The 18493-nt window shown below is 37.3% G+C and overlaps 1 protein-coding gene across 10 annotated transcripts in view; it reads left to right on the top strand.

Moving 5' to 3' along the window:
- Window positions 1-18493, top strand: part of CDC42BPA (CDC42 binding protein kinase alpha) — a 182946-nt gene that overhangs the window by 44637 nt on the left and 119816 nt on the right. For all 10 annotated transcript variants that reach the window (XM_077176144.1, XM_077176143.1, XM_077176142.1 and 7 more), the window contains exon 3: window positions 13489-13580. In XM_077176144.1, the coding sequence (XP_077032259.1) occupies window positions 13489-13580 (92 nt within the window). The remainder of the gene's footprint in view (window positions 1-13488; window positions 13581-18493) is intronic.

Below are 18493 nucleotides of genomic sequence, written 5' to 3'. Positions count from 1 at the left end.
TGCTGTTTGATGAAAAGGTATGAGAGATGTATTTGGAAATACTCAGAAACTGTAGGAAAGTAATTTCATTTGAAATTTAGCTCCAGGTAACTTTACAGAAACAAGACATGAGGAAGTAGTAATTGTTAACATACACAACTAAAGTCACTGTAATATGTGATTTTTTTATATATAAAGTTCAAATTAGGTTATCATTGGAAGGTGAGACCTTTGTAGTTAAATGTATATAAATACCTTTTTTATTAAATCAGGAAACAACCACAATTGAAAGCAAGAAAATTAATGTATTGAACATTTCTTGTGGTATATCCTGTTAAGATGCTCCCTGTTATTACAGTTTTGTCTATCCCTCTGTGTAAATTAAGTAAAAATTGAAACGAAATACTAACAAAAAGAGAAGTGAGGAGGTTGAGGGTGTTGTGTATTCGTTACTCCCTTTTTATGGACTTGGATATCTTTCTAATATACAAGGGAGTACTTGATTCTCATTCTCTGAAGTGTCTTCTCTTTTCCTTTCTTTTGTAATGAACCCTTGTGTACACAAGTAAATTTCACAACTCTGTAATTCTCTCGTGTCTGAAGTTGCCAGTTAGGATGGGAGTTCACAGGTTATGCAGTCACAGGTGTCTGGTTGATTTCAATAGAAGTGAAATGTTTGCATTCTTCTGAGGATTTGGGCCCAAGACATGTTGAAAACCCACTGCAGTAATTTTGAAAATTAATGTGTATTAAATGATTTTCCTATTTTCAGAAATACTCTGTGGATGTTGGGTTTCTAGAAAAAGATTTCTCAGATTTATAGAGTGATATCTCACTTTCTTATGAATCATCTTTTCTATATATGTATGTCAGAGGAAACAGTAAATCAAAAAAGTTGTGATCCTTGGAATTGCCCAAACTTGATGTAAAGTATTCGTGTATTTATCTGTTTGCTAAAAGATGTGGAGGGAATACTCAGTATTCAACCAGTTTTATCTGCTGGTTCCCCTAAGAGTCTGGGCACAGACTCTTGCTTTAAAAAACCCAGAAAACAGGAAAAGAACAAACTCTCAGAAGTAATTCTATGAGCAGAAGTGGGTAATAAAACTTGATTTTTTTGTTAATGGTGCCTTGTGCTTGACTGGAGTCCCTGAGTTAAAGGTTTTGTCACAATGACAGCACTGTGTGGGCAGATGTCACCCTGTGGCTGTTCAGGGTGTTCCCTTGGGATTAGAGAGTAATGGGAGGTGCTGTTTTAGGCTGTGTGTGTGTTCAGGAGTCTCTCCTGCCACCCAACTACCTTTGCAGAACATGGAAAAAAGCGAATTGTCTTTGAAGCATCTTCCACTGAGTCACACCTGATTCAAGTCAGGTGAAGGGTGGAAGGGATGAGGGTACCTGGGTGCAGACACACGTGCTGTGACTGCAGGAGTGATGCTTCTTTCCAGTCTGTGTCACCTTCCTGACAGCAAAGTCATGTATATTTATGTGTAACAGATTTTGTTGGTGGTGACGATGCTTAGTCAGAATTATTAATTTAATTATAAACCCACATGTGTCTGAAGGCAGTTGTAAATCTAGAGGATGAAACCCAAATGTTTCTGAATGCCACCTCTGTTACAGGTCTTTGTAAGGACTGCATTCTGCCCTTCTGGTTTGTTTGCTTTTTATAGACTGCACACAATGGCTATTGTAAACACCAGCCTTCCATTTTGCTGCTGGATATAACATTTTTGATTTATATGCCATCATTATTTGAAAAATAACAAGAAAATAATCCCAAAATACCTTATTGTATGAAAGAGTCCTTTCCATTTCAGCAGCTAGATAAGCAGCCCATTTCCTCTGAATGAATGTTGCTAAAGTAGTTTACAGTAGTTACCATATCCGGACTGAATTCAGGTTTTCCAGGTGTGTGTTTTTTACTCTACAGATGGTTTTTGAATGCACTTTCAGATAAACTGAGAGCATTCAAACAATCAGTTGCATATTACATTTTTATAATAAATAGAGAAAGATTTGGGTGGAAAGAAATATTAGTGTAGAGTATAAAGTTAGCAATGTATAGATAGGAATGAAAAGGCATCAATTGTGGATGAGTTCAGTCAGAGTTGTTGGGGGAAATGCATTTGGAATTCTTGCATATATTGCATTTGAATGATCATTTTCCACTTGTGCATGACATTAGTTTCAGAAATCAGTTTTATTTACACAGATATAACTAGAGAATTTCAAAAAGAGCAACTTAACTTTTTTTTTTGATGAGCAATGTTGTGAAACCAAGCTAAAACTAATAGGAATGTTTTGTAGTAAGTTCTGAGTAAATACAGACTAACAATCTAAAAATAGGTGTTAATGAGGGCAGGAGTTGGCACACTTTACTAAGGATTTGAGATCAGAAAAAAGCCCCAGTGTTTAGACTGTGGGAAGGGAAATGTTGCACTTCTCGTGTTCTTTGTAATGGGTAGGGAGTTCACTGGGTTATAATGCAAATAATCTAGTTTTGACCTGAGACTAGACCCAATTGCCAAAAAGGGTTTAAAAGTACTGTTTTCATATGAAACAATATTAAAAATCACAGAATTTGGAGAAAGTTTTGACCATCTTTCACACTGTTGTTAAGCTTTCACTACTTCAATGTGTTGCTCAAGTCTAGAGGAAGAAGAGGTGTCATGAGCAGGTGTTTGAAGTGAGGACTCTTGCTGAAAATGGAAAGATGGTGAAATAATTAGTGAAATGGGTTTTGTCATATCATGTGGAACATAAATTATCCATACCAAGAAGAAGCATTTGTTTGCTTACGTTTTACTGTGAACCACTTCTTAAATTGCTCCTTTGTGGTCTGTGGAACAAGACATTTGTAAAAATGTGAGCTATGAATTCACATCCCTGAAAGTACTTTTTTCATAGATCAAACCTTTTATAAACTAATTTCAGAGTGAAGAGTAATGAATTTCTAGCATTCATTTTGCTTATGACTTAATTATGATTTATAGTTTCAAAATGTCTTATTCCCAGGATTTTATTTTTATTAGAGTACAGTTTCCATTTGAGTATTTTTATGAAGTAGATTGCTAATTTTTAGAAATTATAAGCGTTGACTAAAATTTTTGAATGTTACCTTTTCTGAAGTGGGGTTGATTTATTGAGGTAACTATGTGACTCTCTCCTCAAAACTGCTGCTGGTTTTAGAAATTAAAAATTTGTGTTCTGCACTCCTCTGAAAATGTATCCAACTTCCGTATTATCCCATTACTTATCTCAAACTTGTTTGTGTGTGCTGTGTCTTGCCATGATTTTTCCTTTTAAATTTCTAATAAACAAGACTTTTGAGATAAAACTTGGGTAAAAGCATTCAAAGAATTTTCAGAACTCAGTGGATATTGTATGTGTTTAGGATCACAACTTGCAAAACATTTCTTCGTCAGTAAATCAAATTCATATAAGGCCATCTTTCCTGTCTATACTTAGGGGGAAAAGCTTACAAAAATTTTGAAAATATGTCTAGAATTTGAAGATGCAGAATAATTTGTCTTCAGCTTAATTGTTCTTTTTGGTTAGTTTATAGTTTGAAATGGAACCAATCAGTCATTTACAGAAAGATTGTTAATTTCACTTTTGGCCTCCTCTTTTGATCTTACGTTGATAAACAAAACCAAATAATTGTATCTTCTTAGAAGATTACTCAAAAGATGACTTTGAATTCAGGGTCAGCCTTGCAAATATGTGCATGTAAGAGTTCATGGATTTGAGGTCTCTCTTATTTGTGATGTGTCATTGACAGGGATACTGAAATAAGTGGCGTGCTCAGTAGCACAAAAGTCAGTTCAGGTGCACCATGAGTGAATCCCTTCACTTGATTCATTAGGCATTCTAAAGGGACAATTTGAACCCATATGCTCTGAAAGGTTGGTTTAAAATCATTTTATGTGTGTTGATGAATATCACAGGAAAAAAACACTGTAGGTAATATAAGCATTAAGGGTGCCTAAAACTAGAACCAAGATACTTATTAAAAAATAAGTGCAGGTTTCTCTTTGGTTTCATAAATAATTAAATCCATCCTCTGGGTTCCAGAATTATTCTTTCCTGCAACCTTGGTGTTACAAAGAAGGTGTGGATCAAAGCAATCTCTTGACACCTGCAGGTGTGCCCACAGACAAATGTGGTTTATGTAGGAACTTCCTGCTCACAGAAAATATTTATTATAGGTTGGTTACAGGTGTTGGGAAACGTATTTGTCTTCTTCAGAATGAAGATCCTCTTGAAAGTTTGATTTATATTAGTGGGGATGGTTTGCAGTAGCAACAGGTTTTAGTGATTCAGCAGCACTGAGGATAAAATTATTAAAATTGCCATGAGGTGAAGTGCGGTCGAAATAAAAATATCTTAATCAGCATTATTTTCCAGTGATCACTTAATCAGGAAGAAAGTGGAGATGATTGTGGTTGGGAAATAGAGCCGGATCTGGTGCACAGTTAGGTACTTCAGCTTTATCATATGGTTTTTATTCTCAAGTGGGCCAAATCAAGTTTATTACAGGAAATTTACATCCTAATGGTACCGAACTTTCAAATGATGAATTATTTTTTTATTTTATTTGCATTAGTTTTAAGGTAACTCTGGAAGTGTGCTGAAGTTCTGGGATCTTTGGAGACTTTTCAGGAGTGTGGTTTCTTTAAGAAAGGGCTGCTGTTAACGTCATAACTCCCTGAAATGTCACAAAACTAAGAACAGTTCTTGAAACATTACTTCATTTTGAATTACAATTCTTTTACCCTTGTGTCAATGCAAAAGAACCAGACAATAATGTACCTGTTCAATTGGATTACCCAGCTTGAAATACAAGGAGCAAGCAAATGAGTAAGTTTGCAGTCCTTACAGTACAAATAGTACAGGGTGATGGCATTTAAAATGGTGTGAGGTATGGGTGGAAGAGGAGCTTAAGCTGTCCAGGTGGAACAATTTCTGTGGACATACGGAAGGTGTTTCTTCTTTTTTTTTTTTTTTTTTTTTTTGTGACTAGGAACTCAAAATTTCAATAAAAAGCAGTTGTGGAGATGAACCTTATCTTAATCTAGGCAAAAGTCCTTCTCATAACACCAAGTTCCTACTCAATGTAGTTTTTCATATTTCCATTTGTCATACATGATATTGAAGTTGGTTTTGTTTTTCTGAATTTTAACGTTGTTTTAATATCTGAAATTCAGTTAAATGTCATGAATGCAGGGCTTCATATAACATTTTCATTTCAAATATTGCCTATAAGGGCCAAAATAGGAGTGTAATTGTGTGCATTTGTACAAGTTCTGTAGCTCTGCTTGGGCTTTAGAGCTGTGTTGCAATGCAAATGCAAACAAGTGGAACCTGCAGTAAATGAAGTGCTTCATGAGCAGATTTGTGTCATGCTTTTAAAGAGGAAACAAGGTATATTGGTATGTGTTTGTGTTCATCCTGTGGGCACCTGCCAGAGGTGTCCTGAAGAGGAATTTGCTGCTATTTTGGGTTTGGCTGCGTTACTGTCCTTCTTCTGAGACCCTTGCAGCTTGGTGGGAAGTGTCTGCAGGGATGTGCAGAGAATCTTGGGGGGGAACTTGTGGAGGAGTGAGAGACAGGACTCAAATAATTTGTATGCTGTGTGAGACTTGACAGGTGTGCGTTTTGACAAGTTCTAAGTGTAAGTGTTGGCTAAGAATATATGGCTACACCAATGAGTCATTTCAGAGAAGGAAAGTTTGTGGAGAGTCTGCTCACTCCCCTTCTCACAAGGATTAGAGCATATCATTTAACTAATTAAAAAATATTAAAAGTGCTTTCAGTTTTACAGAGCTTTTACAGCTTTTTTGTTTTCTCCTCAAAAGCAAAAATTTAGTTGCTCATGTAAGGTGTAATGAGACTCTCAGTATTTGCAAAAGAATATTAAATGCCTGACCTCAGCATATTTGCTTTATATAGATATTTTCTTTTAATTAAAATTCTGAGGTGAAAGGGAGGCAAGAGAAGGGAGTGTAAGGCAGTATCCCTTAAAATCCTTCTTTCTGTAGCTTCAGAAATGGAGACTTCTGCAGTGCTGTGAAATACCTGGGAAGCTGAGCAGGGGACTCAGTGGACTAAAGTTGCTGGCTTTCTTCTAGAAATAAAACATTTCTATGTTAGTGCAGCATGCACCAGAATTTCTAGAGAGGGCTCATTTCTATATTTTAATTGAGAGGATTATTTGAATTATAAATCAAATACGTATTGAACAATTCTTTATTGAGGGATGCAAAACCAAAAACAGAACAAAGGAAACAATGAAATGATTGATACCTTCACAAGTGCATTGAGAGAGTACATGTTTCAGGCCTTAGTTGTGGTTATAACAGTAGCTGGTCTTCAGAGCAGAGTGCTGTCACTTGACACATTCTTCCTCCCCTTTTCTTTTTTTCCCCTCTCCCTCACTGAAGGGTGGTTGCACGCTCTGTTTATTGTGCAATGTTTGATTTTTTTTTTTTCCTGTGATATTCATCAACACACAGTGTTCCACAAACAGCTCTTTTTCTAGAGTCTAGTCAGACTAGAAGGTGTTATATCTGCTTTACATAAGAAAAAGTAATGTTTTGAAGAACTAAGAATTCTCCTTAAAGTATTCTCCTGATTTATTTTGATTTTTCAGATCATTTAGTAATTCTAAACACAGGTCTGATTGATTGATTGTACTTACAGCTGAAATGTCCAGCATTTTTTGGCAGTCAAATACCAGCATACTGGGTTATTTTTCAGACATTGGGGAATGTGAAGTTTAAGCTTGACTGTTTTAAGTGTGATTTTAATTGACTTGTTTCCAGCTCTGGGACAGCATGAGGGATGGTGTCAAAGCAGCGTTCTGCTTTATAAAGTGTAAGGCCACCTTCTTCCTTCTCCTTTGTTTTAGCCTTTCAGGGTTTTTAAATGTCACAAAACTTTCTTCCTGTCTGCTCTTGATTTACTCTCAGAGCATTTCCACCTTCTTTAATAGGTGGAACAGGAGACTTGTAGCACAACCAATTAAGTTTTGCTCTAGAATTCCAATCCACAGCAGGATGAATTAAAGTTCAATATTTCACTTTGCTGCGAGTATAATAATATTTAAACATAGGGTGGTTTACTGAAATTCTTGGGATGAGAAAGAATGGTAATATAAAAAAATTAATGGCTTTATCTTGATGTGGTATGGAAGTGTTGTCCAGATCTGCAGTGGGTGTTTTGTGAACACAGGGATTATTTTTCGTTTGAGTCTGGGGAAGGAAAAACCAGAACTACTCCAGTATGTTTGGGAAAGGTATTTTATTTTTCTCTCTAATTTTAAAGTTCCAGTTGAAGAATATTTTGTGGTAGCTGTAGCCAAAGTTGGCTGGATGGTCTCTACTTGACCTTGATGCAAACACAGTAGGATCCAGAATATTGTGTCTGTCTATAGCATAGTACAGGAATTTGTGGACATGCTTCTCATTCCTGGAAAATGCCAGATTCTTAACTTGTACTTAGAGATGCTGGCACTTAACTGTTCATCAGGGAAAACATGTCAAAAATGTTCTGAGGGTGTGAAAACTGAATCTTAACTGTTAAAACTGAGAAGGGTATTTGTGGCTTTTATTTTTTACATTGTCTTGACTGATGTTCTGTGGTTCAGCTGCTATCGCTGTTGACTGCAGTGTTTCACCCAATTTCCTCCTGAGAGTTGGCAGAAACTGCCAAAGCCTTCTTGGCTATTCTGCCAACCTTAGGTGGGTGGAAAGGAAAGATTTCTTTTCCATCTCCTCTCAAATTATGCTTTAAGCAGCTCTGCCTTGCTGATTGTCAATTACTTCCCCTTTGTTTGGAGAAAGACTGGGTTTTTTTGGGAGTGGTTTTCTCTCACACCTCCTTTCTGGAGTTTTTTGAAAGCTCCGGCTATGGTCTGTCTTAACTCAAAAATGCTATTTACACATTTCATAATCTCAGCTGATAGAAGCCAGTGGAAAATAAATATTTTAGGTTTGGATCAAGCCTGTAAAGTAGAAATACTTGTGAAGTTCCTTTCAGGAATTTAGCCAAAATTTCAAAACTGCAGAGCACTTTTAAAAAACTGAGCTGTCAATATATTATTCTGCTTCGGGTTTGTGGTGGGGCTTTTTGTTGGGGTGGTTGAGTTTAGTTTTTTGTTGGTTTGGTTTTTTTTTTTTTTTTCCCAAAGACAACACTAAGAAGAATTAGAGAGCCTTCTGGTATTGAGTTAAATGACAATCTTTTTAGACTATGTGTTTTTCCTCATTTACATGGGGAAGCTCTGTATGTATTTTAATAAATACTTTTAGCTGGTGAAGCAAAGGGGTTTCTGTCTTGAAATGGCAAGTGAATAGTTTCCCGTGGTGGTTGTTTTCTTTCCCAATCTAGTTCCTTCAGAATGAACTTTCACTGTTGTTGACAATTCTGGTGGATACAGTTTTAAATTTTTATAGCTTTGACTTGACATGGCATTTTACATTGCACAGTGCAGTGGGCAGAAGGCTGGGTTTGCTGTGGGATGCCTGATTGCTAAGGAAGCATGTTTTGTAATTTGAGAAGTAAGATAAGGGTATCTTACTGCAACCTGTCAGTCAAGGGTACAGTCTTCAGTCTAAGCAGAGTTAGCCAGCTTGTTGATCCAAAAGTAGATGCAGCATCAGTGAGGCACTGAGAGGAATTCCTGAGCACTGTCTTGTTATGTTTTCTATTTAAATGGGTTGTGGAGGCACATTCCCAATTGCTGCTCCAGCTCTGCTGTACTTTCTTTAACAGTCAACATGATCTTCATGTCACTTGGGTTCAATTTGAACCCATGCCTGCAGCACCCCTGGGTTCCCTTCAGGGCTGTGCTGGGGAGGGAAAGGGGCACTGGCAGGTGAGGGAGAAGCAGGAACCCCCAGCAGGTTAGCCTGGGAAAATCTGAATTGCAGGGCTAGCCCTGCCCAGGCTCTGCAGACAGAAACTTGGAGCTGGAGGGAGAGTGAGCAAGGCAGGAGCATGAGACTGACTTTGCTAATAAAGCATCCAGAACAGCTGTTTTACTGTTTTGGTGTCATTTGGTATAATCCTAATACTGAGTTGCATTGGGCTATCAAGTCACTGCCATCCCTGTGTCAGCTCTTTGGAAGATGTGGAGTTTTATCTCCAAGAGTTTAAAGCATAACCCCCTTATTATTAAATAGACTGTAAGTAATGCTAATAACTGCTTCCCCACTGTAAATATGATAAACAGACTGTTGAAGCTCAGTGTCACTACTGTAGAGCTCATTGTTTTGCCTCTCTTCTGCTGGATGCTTGTTGTAATTATAATAAAATCCTGCCTTTCCAGGGCCAGGGGGTAGAACATATGTTCCTCTGCATGCCTGGCTTGGCAACTAGACTCCTCCTGAGTGTTTGTCTATGTGTTTAACACGTTACTTCTGATGGAGTTCTGGTTAAATTTCAACCAGAAAAAAATTAAAATTCTAACACTTGTAGTATTCTCCTTTTAGTGAATTTTATTTTTTTCCATGGATTGTAGGCATAAATGGAATGAATGGCTAGAGCATGAAATGTGGGGATAGACCTATAGAAACGTAAATAAATTGAAAGAATAGTCATGGCAGGTTCACCTTGTTTGAAAATGCAGCTTAGGTTCCTGCATCAGTACGTTGGTTGCCCTGAGGGTGAATTGGGAGATTGTTTTTCCTTGCCATGTGTAATTGATTGAATAAGTGCAAGGAATCTTGCTAAGAGGGTGGTGGCACAGTTTTCCCAGGCAGGGTGAGATGGGAAGTACTGGCCAGGTGGGGTGGCCAAGTGTTTTTACAGAACAGATTTTATAGGTCAATTCTTATCTCTCCATCTCCTTCACAGAGATTGATAACATAGAGTATTTTTCACAGCAGCCTCCTCCATGAACATTGTGTATGACTTGTCAATGTGTGGCCATAGAGAACATGCTGGAAAGTTTTATGTAATGAACTTCCAGCTCTTGTGAGTTGAAAACCAGCAGGAGGAGGCAGTGGCCAGGCTCCCCACACTTAGCCTTCCTTTGGAGGAGGAAGAGTTCTCTTTGGCACAGCAAACTGCTGCTCCCTAATCTGTATCACACATTGCTAGCAACTTTGAAAAGGGATGTGTGTGTGGAAAATATCATCTATGCCCCTGTGTATTTCTGTAGGCTGAATGAAGCACCAAAGGAAATGCCCATACTGCCTCTGAAAAATCTGCAAAGTGTGTCACTCTCATATCAACCATGAAAGAAACCACAGCTCCTGTGAAAAAAAGAGGGTGTTGTGTTGTTTTGTGTTAACTTTGTGCTGATTCTCTTTAGGGAGATGGGGGTGTAAATGAGGGCTGTGTTCCTGCAAATCTGCTTTTCAGGGACCCCTGTTTTGAAAAGCATTCCCTGGCCTGACCATTTGCTCTCTCTATAAGGCCTGTAGGACACTGCAAACTGCTTGCCAAAGGTCTGCCTGTTAACCTCCTAGTCTGGAAATCTGTGTGGATGAAACGCTGTCTGCAGAGAGCCTTCCAAGACCCCAGGCCAGGCCAAGTTTTCTATACTTAACATTGCTGTTGCCACAAGAGCAGCAGATGTTTGCACAGTAGACAAACAACGTTGATGATAAAGCAAATTGGCCTTTTTTGGAACAAGCTATTTGGAGCACATTCCTAGGGCAATTCTTTTTTTTTTTTTTTTCCCTTTCCCCTTTTTTTTCTTCTTTTCTTTTTTTTTTTTCCTGGGGCTCTTAACTTTTCTTCCAAGAGCTGCTTGGCTCTACATTGACATCTCTGCTAGAGGTGATAAAAAAGTTACAGGGGAGGGAGGTTTTACAAACTTTTCCACTAATGCTGATACCACAAATCATTTAACCTACTCCAAACCTATTTTTGTCGTTGTTATTTGACTGAAGTAGTTATAGTGATGTTTATTTTTCCAGAATCCCTATGGGAACCCTGGAAGATTTCAGAACGTAATAATTAAAGAATGACAGGCCTTTCCTTGCAATATAAAGTGAGGAAGAGCATTGTGGTTTAAACAGCTATGCTGTTGCTTGTTAGCAAGAAATTTTGCCTTGTACTCTAGCCAGGCCTATAATGGTCAAAAAATGTTGCAGTTGAGAACTACATGTTTGTTTTCAATCAGTTGTTTTTCAAGTTAAAAGGCTCTAATGGCTTGTTTTAATTTGTTCAGTAGTATTAATATTTGTTATTTAGTCACTCAATGTAGCACAGCTCAGGCTGTCCAAGTAAGGCAGTACATTTTCTTATCACTTTCTCTACTGCAAGACCTTTCTTTTAAGGAATAAAAGATTCTTAAAAGTTTGGGGAATCTCTGTGAACTTGAGTGATATACTTCTGTTTAAATTGCATTTTAGCAATATTTAAAATGTAATATTAAACCTGTATTTTAATTTTGTAATTCAATATTTTGAATAAAGTTATTATAAATGTAAAGCAAAAGTAGCGCTGCAGTGAAAATCTCAGTGTTATATGGCTGCATCTTTACTATTTGGACCTAATGCTGAGTTTTTGTAATCATAAGCTGATGTTCCTCTAGTTGGAACAGATGTAATTCCTGGGAGAGAATTGATTCCTGGTATCTGAGAAATTTCAGAAAAAATAGACCAGGTTCAGACTTTAGAACCACTGAGATTTTAAAAGGGTTTCATCTATTGTACCATGAATGTTAGTAGAGCTGTGCTGTAAACATGTGCTGCATTTTTGTGTCATTATTCTACAGATGTGGTTTACAAAGCTACTTTCACTAGGATGAACACGTTTTGTAGGGGGTTTTAGGTATCAAAACTACAGGTAGCTTGTGTCTTGACTCAGTTTATAGGGTTGCTTTGGCTGAATAGAAGGTAGTATGGTTCTGGACAAGGATGCTGTAGTGCCTGCATGATCAATAATAAAGTTCTAAATTGAATTATGGGGTTTTAGCAGGATTATTTCATAACATTAGAAAGAGAAAATTCTGAATTCTAGGAGAACCCATATTTGGTTTCTTACACGTGTCTAGGTCTATTTAACTTGCTTCTTACTTAGGGTCATCTGCTTTTGGAGTTTTTGAAAACAGTTCCCCATTTCTGTTTAGAAATGTTATTCTGAACAAATTGTTCTGCAGTACGATGGCTGTCACAACTCTTCCCTGCAAATAAAACTGCACTGATTCCATCATCCCCTGTAGAGAGAGAAATGGACAGAGATGGGCCTCTGTACCCTGAAAGCATAAGCTAATAAGGTTTTATGGGCCTTGTAAAATGGTGACTTTACAATGTGCCTTTTTGGGGTTTTGTGATTCAGCAGTGTGATTGTCAGTGCCTTGTCCGTTCCAAAAATAATGTTCCCTTTTCATAGATGTGAAACTGGGTGAAGTATCTCAAGTTGTTTCTTTGGGATCATTGAGCTAGACTGCCTTTGAGCCAAAAATTGAATTTGTGTTTTGGAGACCCATCCCAATTCTGATTGTACAACCTTCTTGTAAGAACCATATTTACTGAAGTATCTGGTTTAGTAATAGGATCTCATTTGTGTAAAGCATTGAACATGCCTTTAGAACAATAACTTTGTAAAGAAATCCTTTTCCTGCTAAATTACTTAAAGCTTCAATTTTTAAGTTTTTTTTTTTTTTTTTACCAAGGGTTGTGCTATGTATGTTTTGATGTAGAGTTATCAGTAACTTGTTTTGCATGCATGCAGAGATGTATTGATGAACCAGGGCTGGTTAATTGTAGTGCTAAATGGGGCTAAAAGAGAGGAATAGTACTCCTGAGACTGTTTTACTGCAAACAGTGCAGGGGTTTTACCTGTCTGGAATACAGTACATTATTTTGCTTACTGCTTTCAAATATATTTTAAAAGAAGGGGAAAAGGAGAAGGAAATGAAGCTTAACTTGAAAATGCACCCAGTTTTTTCACTGAATGTGTTAATAATGTCTTGAGTGCAACTGTTCTTCCTTCCAAAACCAAGAATTGACTATTAGGTGTTCCCTCGAAGAAGTATTTTTCAAAAAACATTGCATAATACATTGTGTAGGCCAATATTGCCCTTCCACTTAGCATTTACTACCATTTTAATTTCTCATTGAATACAGTATTGTGTGGCTGATTGGCAAAAAAATTAATATTGTCCAAAGTGAACTCATTATATTAGACTTTGCTTTTGCAACCAGAATTATATAGCACAGATTCAGTGGATGTCTGTGAACTCAAAAGTCTGTGGAAAAATACAGTCAGCTTGACTCCATTTTTTTTAATTAAAAGAAGGCAAAAAGCAAGCTTACTTTGTAAACCTTTTTCTCACAGCAGTTTTGACTTAGTTCTTACTTCATTATTTCTAGCTTTAAACTTCATTATATTCCTTTAGGATAAACAGGTGTATAAGCAAAATGATCCCTTGGTTTTAGGCCTCTGATTGCATCTATTTTGTGTTACTGTTACCTTGTTCTTTGATTTTTGCGTGGGTTGTTTTTTGGGTTTTTTTAATGATTCTCTTTTTTTTCCCCTTTGTTTCAGCCAAACCTTTTACATCTAAAGTGAAACAGATGCGACTACATAAAGAAGATTTTGAGATTCTGAAAGTGATTGGTCGAGGAGCCTTTGGGGAGGTATGTGTGAGAAGGAGGTGGAAGGTTTTGGATAATTCTCTTGCAGACCTGCAGCACTGAGGAGAAGAGACAGTTCATAACAATACACTGGTATTCAGGATTTTACATTATTTATCCATAATGGATATTATAGGCCCACCTAATGTTTGATGCATGTACATTTTGTTTTATACATTCTTTGACAGCTCTTTTTAAGTCTTGTGAATTTTGAGAGCAGGCTCTCAATCAGATGGATTCAGAGACCATGTTTCACCTGCCTGAGGATAAATCATTTGCTTGACTAATTCTTGCCAGTCAGGAGATGGAGATCAGTTTGTAACTGATGGTACAGAAGTCTAATAATTGCTAATTTTCCTGATACCTATACAGTCTGAAAGTAGTTTTCAGCAGCTTAAATAGCCAAATATTGACACTGACATTCCAACAACGTAGAGAAATATCTCTTTTCCTGTAATTGAGTTTCCTATTTTAATGAACTTTTGAATATTTTTCCTGTATTTCTTTTAAGGACTTCAGCAGATGTTATTTTCCTTTTCAGTTGTCACCTACTGCTGTCAAACCATACAATTTTTTACTGTTTCTGATTAAGCTATCTCTTACTTGAATTTGCCAGACAAGTCTGTTGATCACTAGGTTGAGGAAACTTTAAAGTGTTAGCTTTCTGCCCCATTTTTCTTAATTCTTTTGGGTGCACGAGCTTTGTTTTTCATGCAGTACCCTGTAGGAAGAGCAATCTAATGTACAGCCTTGAGTTTTTCATGGCTAAATATACTGCAGATGTGGGTAGTGTGTAAAGCCTCTGCAGGAGGTACTCCATACTTCCTGAAAATGCACATGAACTTAAACCCAAAGAATAAGAAAAAGATTTACTGATCAAAGTGTTGATTGCCTTTGGAAATGGAAGTTCTCTGTGACAGGAGAGGGTTTCTGGAGGCTCTGGCATGTGACAGAGAAGAGTTGTTCTCAGGTTCACTTACGGGTTTGCATCTTGAGTGAAGATCAGTCTTTGCTGGTCTGTGATTGTGGGAGAGCAGACTCCTGTAGGTAGTATGTTAGGAAGAGGAATTTTTACTATAGTGTGTGCCACTACATACTCTGATCCCTATGTGCAGATATAATCATTGGGCAGCTGTAAAAATAACAAAAAAGGTAGTATTTATTTAGCTGCTTTATCAGTCTTGATTTTGGTCCATCTGGAGTAAAGCTTCTTTATAAAGGAGACTGATGGCTGAAGTTACTCATGGATGATTTATCTTTAGTCTAAACCTCTGCCACAGAGAATGTTGCAATCTCCATTTTGATGTAAACACTTCTGCTTAAAAGATTAGCCTTGGTCAGTGCTACCATAGGAGTTGCAGCAGAGTTACAGATTGTGTTAAATGTAAGAAAAATCGCTGATGTTGGTGCCTTCTTGTCAGGAGGATCATGCATGAAACCTGCCTTATATTGTGTTTTTAAGAGAAGTCATTTTTGTCTGCTAAATCAGCATCAAGCTCCACAGCAGCTGAACCACAGCAGCTGAACCACAAAGAACCACTTCTTTCTCAGGAAGTTCTTTGTGGTGAATCATCCCATGAACAGTGAGAATGTAACTTTCCCTGTCCCCTTCTGGGGACAGTCTGTGTGATTGCTTAGGTCTTCTCTTCTAGGAACAGTGTTTCTTTCTAATTCCTTATCTGAGGAAGATAACTTGACTCTATTAATTGTCAAAATCTTCAGTAAGGGGAAAAATGAAGCTCTTTCAGTGAAGATGTTTGGGTTTTTATGTTCTTAATAAATATTTGGAAGGATATGTTTCTTGCTGGCTTAGCAAAGACAAGTTCTACACAGACATTTGTAGAAGAAAAGAAGTTCTGTATGAAATTGCTAATTTTTCTGTAAAAGAACCAGTAAATATCTGAGGAAAATTGAAAAAAGGACCACCAAATTTTACTGCTACCTAAACGACAAAAAACTATATTAATATTAAATTGCACAATACTTGTATTTACTGAGACAGATTAAGAAATCTGAAAGAATGTATTTTCTTTCCAGCAAACTATAAATGAGACCAAGGTTGCTCTAGGTTACTGGGAGGGGTAATTTTTGTCTCCTGAATCAACATAATTCTGAAATTCTGTAGACTACAAAGTTAGTGCAAGTTTTCTTTGGCACAGTCTCAGACTTGTTCTTATTTTGATTTTACGCTACTCAATTTCTTCAATTTGCATAGTCAAGAAATATTTCCCTTTTTGTTTTTACAAGTTTAATGCAGACAAAAAGTAGTTTAAACTAGTTATTGCTTATAACTGTAAGAGTTCATTGTTCCTAGTTTTTGTTTTCCCCCTTACCCTGTTTTCTGCCTTCTGAAAAGGCTTCCTTTTTGTCAAATTATTCACATTCCCCTTCCCTCTCCATGCATGCATTTACTTATTTACAATTATATGTAAGAGTGCTGTCTTTAGAAAACACAGATGTTTTGCTTGGGGGAGGAGCAGGATTATCATGGTAAAATTAATAATGTGGGCTTCAAGCAATTCATTGTACTGGCTTTGAGCAGCAGGGTTTGAAAAACCGAACTCAAAACAAAAAGACTTTAAACTTGGAAGCTGAAAAATGCTGCTAGGAAAGGTGAAGCAACTGGGTAACAGCTCTTAGTGGTGTCCCTCAGCAGTACAAAAGTGCAGTTTAGTGAAAGTTCTATCTAATACCAGAATTTTCAGTTGATTCTGTTATAGCTTTGAAAAAAAAAAATCAGTGCATGCTTATGCTAGCAAATATTAGGTTGTTATGTTGTTGATATTTTGAAGATGATGAGTTTTGTACCTTGAGAATGAGCTAGTTACTCCTAATTTTTGTCATACAGTTATGAACAGTAACATTCTTTCTTGTCTGCTTGTTCTTGCTGGACAAGAAAACCAATGCTGAATCTTCTTTTCTACTTTTATTGTTTTTCTTTCTCTTTCAACTTTAATAGCTTCTATTCTAGGGTTTTTTTTCTGTAAAAGGGTATTGCTTTTTAAGCAAAGGAAAAGTGCAGACAAATATCACAGAGACAAATAGCCAAGCTTGGGGCAGAAGGTGTCTGACAGCATGCCAAACTAGACTGCTGTTTGTGGGAAATATGGAAAATGGTTGGAAGAAGAGGAAAAAAAACTTCATATCTGGCTAAACCCAAGATGTTTACATCAGCACATACCAATTTTTTTTTTTTTTTTTTTGGCTGTTCACAGGGAAATAAAATTTAAAAAAAATACCAACCTTTAAAAAGTCTAATTTTAAGAAGTTCCAGTATCAAGACACTTCAGGATCACTAGGAGTGATTACTCTTTCTTCAGTCTTGACAGCTTCGCCGGGGAAGGGAAAAGATCAAAACAAAACTCTGTCTGTATTTGTGCCTTTGTGTAGGTAGTAAATACTCTGTGTATATGTAAACACTGCCTAGATTTGTAATCATGATTCAGAATTTTTTTTGTTACAATTAGAAACTGCATCAGTCTGCTCAGTGCTGAAGTGTCAGGTTTTACTTTCACAGTTTTGGAATAAGCATTTTGGAATTCACTTTCATAAAGCACTGAGACACCCCCAAAAACATGCTGTGATTGCAGAAAGATGATGATGAGGATGTCTGTGATCTTTTGTGTGTGGTGGTTATTGATATGGAATAACATTAATGGCTTTCACAGACTAAAAGCTTCAGACTGATTGTAAACACAGCTGGTAAACACTAGTCTATTTTTGTTCTTTAGTCAGTCTTCAGTGCTGTTACACATTTGCAGAAGGTACCAAGCCCTTGTTCATGCCACAGAGGGCCTGTGTTCCAGATCCTCACCAAAGGCAGTGCTGTAGCTCCTGCACTTGTGTGCAAGTGATGGGAATGGGAGACTGGAAATTTAGGCAGCTGTGCAGTCTTACTGGGTGTCTTTCAATAAGCAAGTCCTTTGCAGAATAACACAGCCTTGCACTGAGCATGCTACAGGCAAGAAATGAATTCCTGAAATTGGCCTTGAAATACTTGTATTGTCTTATGCCTCTGGCTGCCTCTTCTCCAATGGTTAATGGTGGGGAAAAACTTATTTCCCATGCTGGGCAGCAGGAGCTACTCAGCTTTAGTAGCAGCAGCCTTTTAATTTTTCCCAGCAAGTGTCCCAAAACACTTAAAGGTCTTTGGGGCACAACTGCATTGTAGCTTCATACCACAGGCTGCATCACCAAGGGTGTCCCTGTTATCCAAGTCATGTGGGATACAGTTTGAACACTGATAAAGTGCAATTTTGAGGCTTTCTCCTCCTGCCATTTCTCATTAGGAATTGATACAGGTAATGGCTTAGCAGAGCCTCTAAGATTTAGATAGTATAGTAAAAGGATAATCAAGATCAAATCCACACTCTGGGCTGTGTATCACTGCAAAAGATTCATCTTTCCCTCAAAAAAAATAAATGGTGATTCTCAGTCTTGGGTTACCATGCACACCACAGCAACATTCTTTATGAATTAAAGTCATTATATTGTAGGCTAAAGTAATAATCCATTTTTGTTTTTCAAATCTGAAAATTCCTTGATGGAGTCTAAATCGGAACTTGAACCTCATGTGAGGTAACCTTTAAAAATTTCAGCCCATAAACTAGTTTAAACAAATAAATGTAATACCTTTCTGTCTTATATCCTCTTTTTATCTCCCTGCCACTGCCTCCCCCTGCAACCCCAGAAGGCAGCAGTGTCAAGAGCAGGGCTGATAATGTACATATGGGAAGTGACAGCTGCTTGGTCTGGGGTTCTGTAGCTAGGCAAGAGGCACACTGTGAGATACACATTGGTTTAGACAGCAGAGTATTGCAATCCTTCAGCCTGTGCTTTTGCCTCATTTGTGAAGCTGTTGCAGCTGATGACACATCTGAAGATGGTTCAAAGAGGTTTGCATGACACTTCCTTCA

The sequence above is a fragment of the Agelaius phoeniceus genome, chromosome 3 (genome assembly GCF_051311805.1).
Source record: "Agelaius phoeniceus isolate bAgePho1 chromosome 3, bAgePho1.hap1, whole genome shotgun sequence".
NCBI classification, from domain to species: Eukaryota; Metazoa; Chordata; class Aves; order Passeriformes; family Icteridae; genus Agelaius; species Agelaius phoeniceus.
The sequence above is the reverse complement of the archived record's forward strand: the minus strand, read 5'-3'. Positions and strand labels throughout refer to the sequence as shown.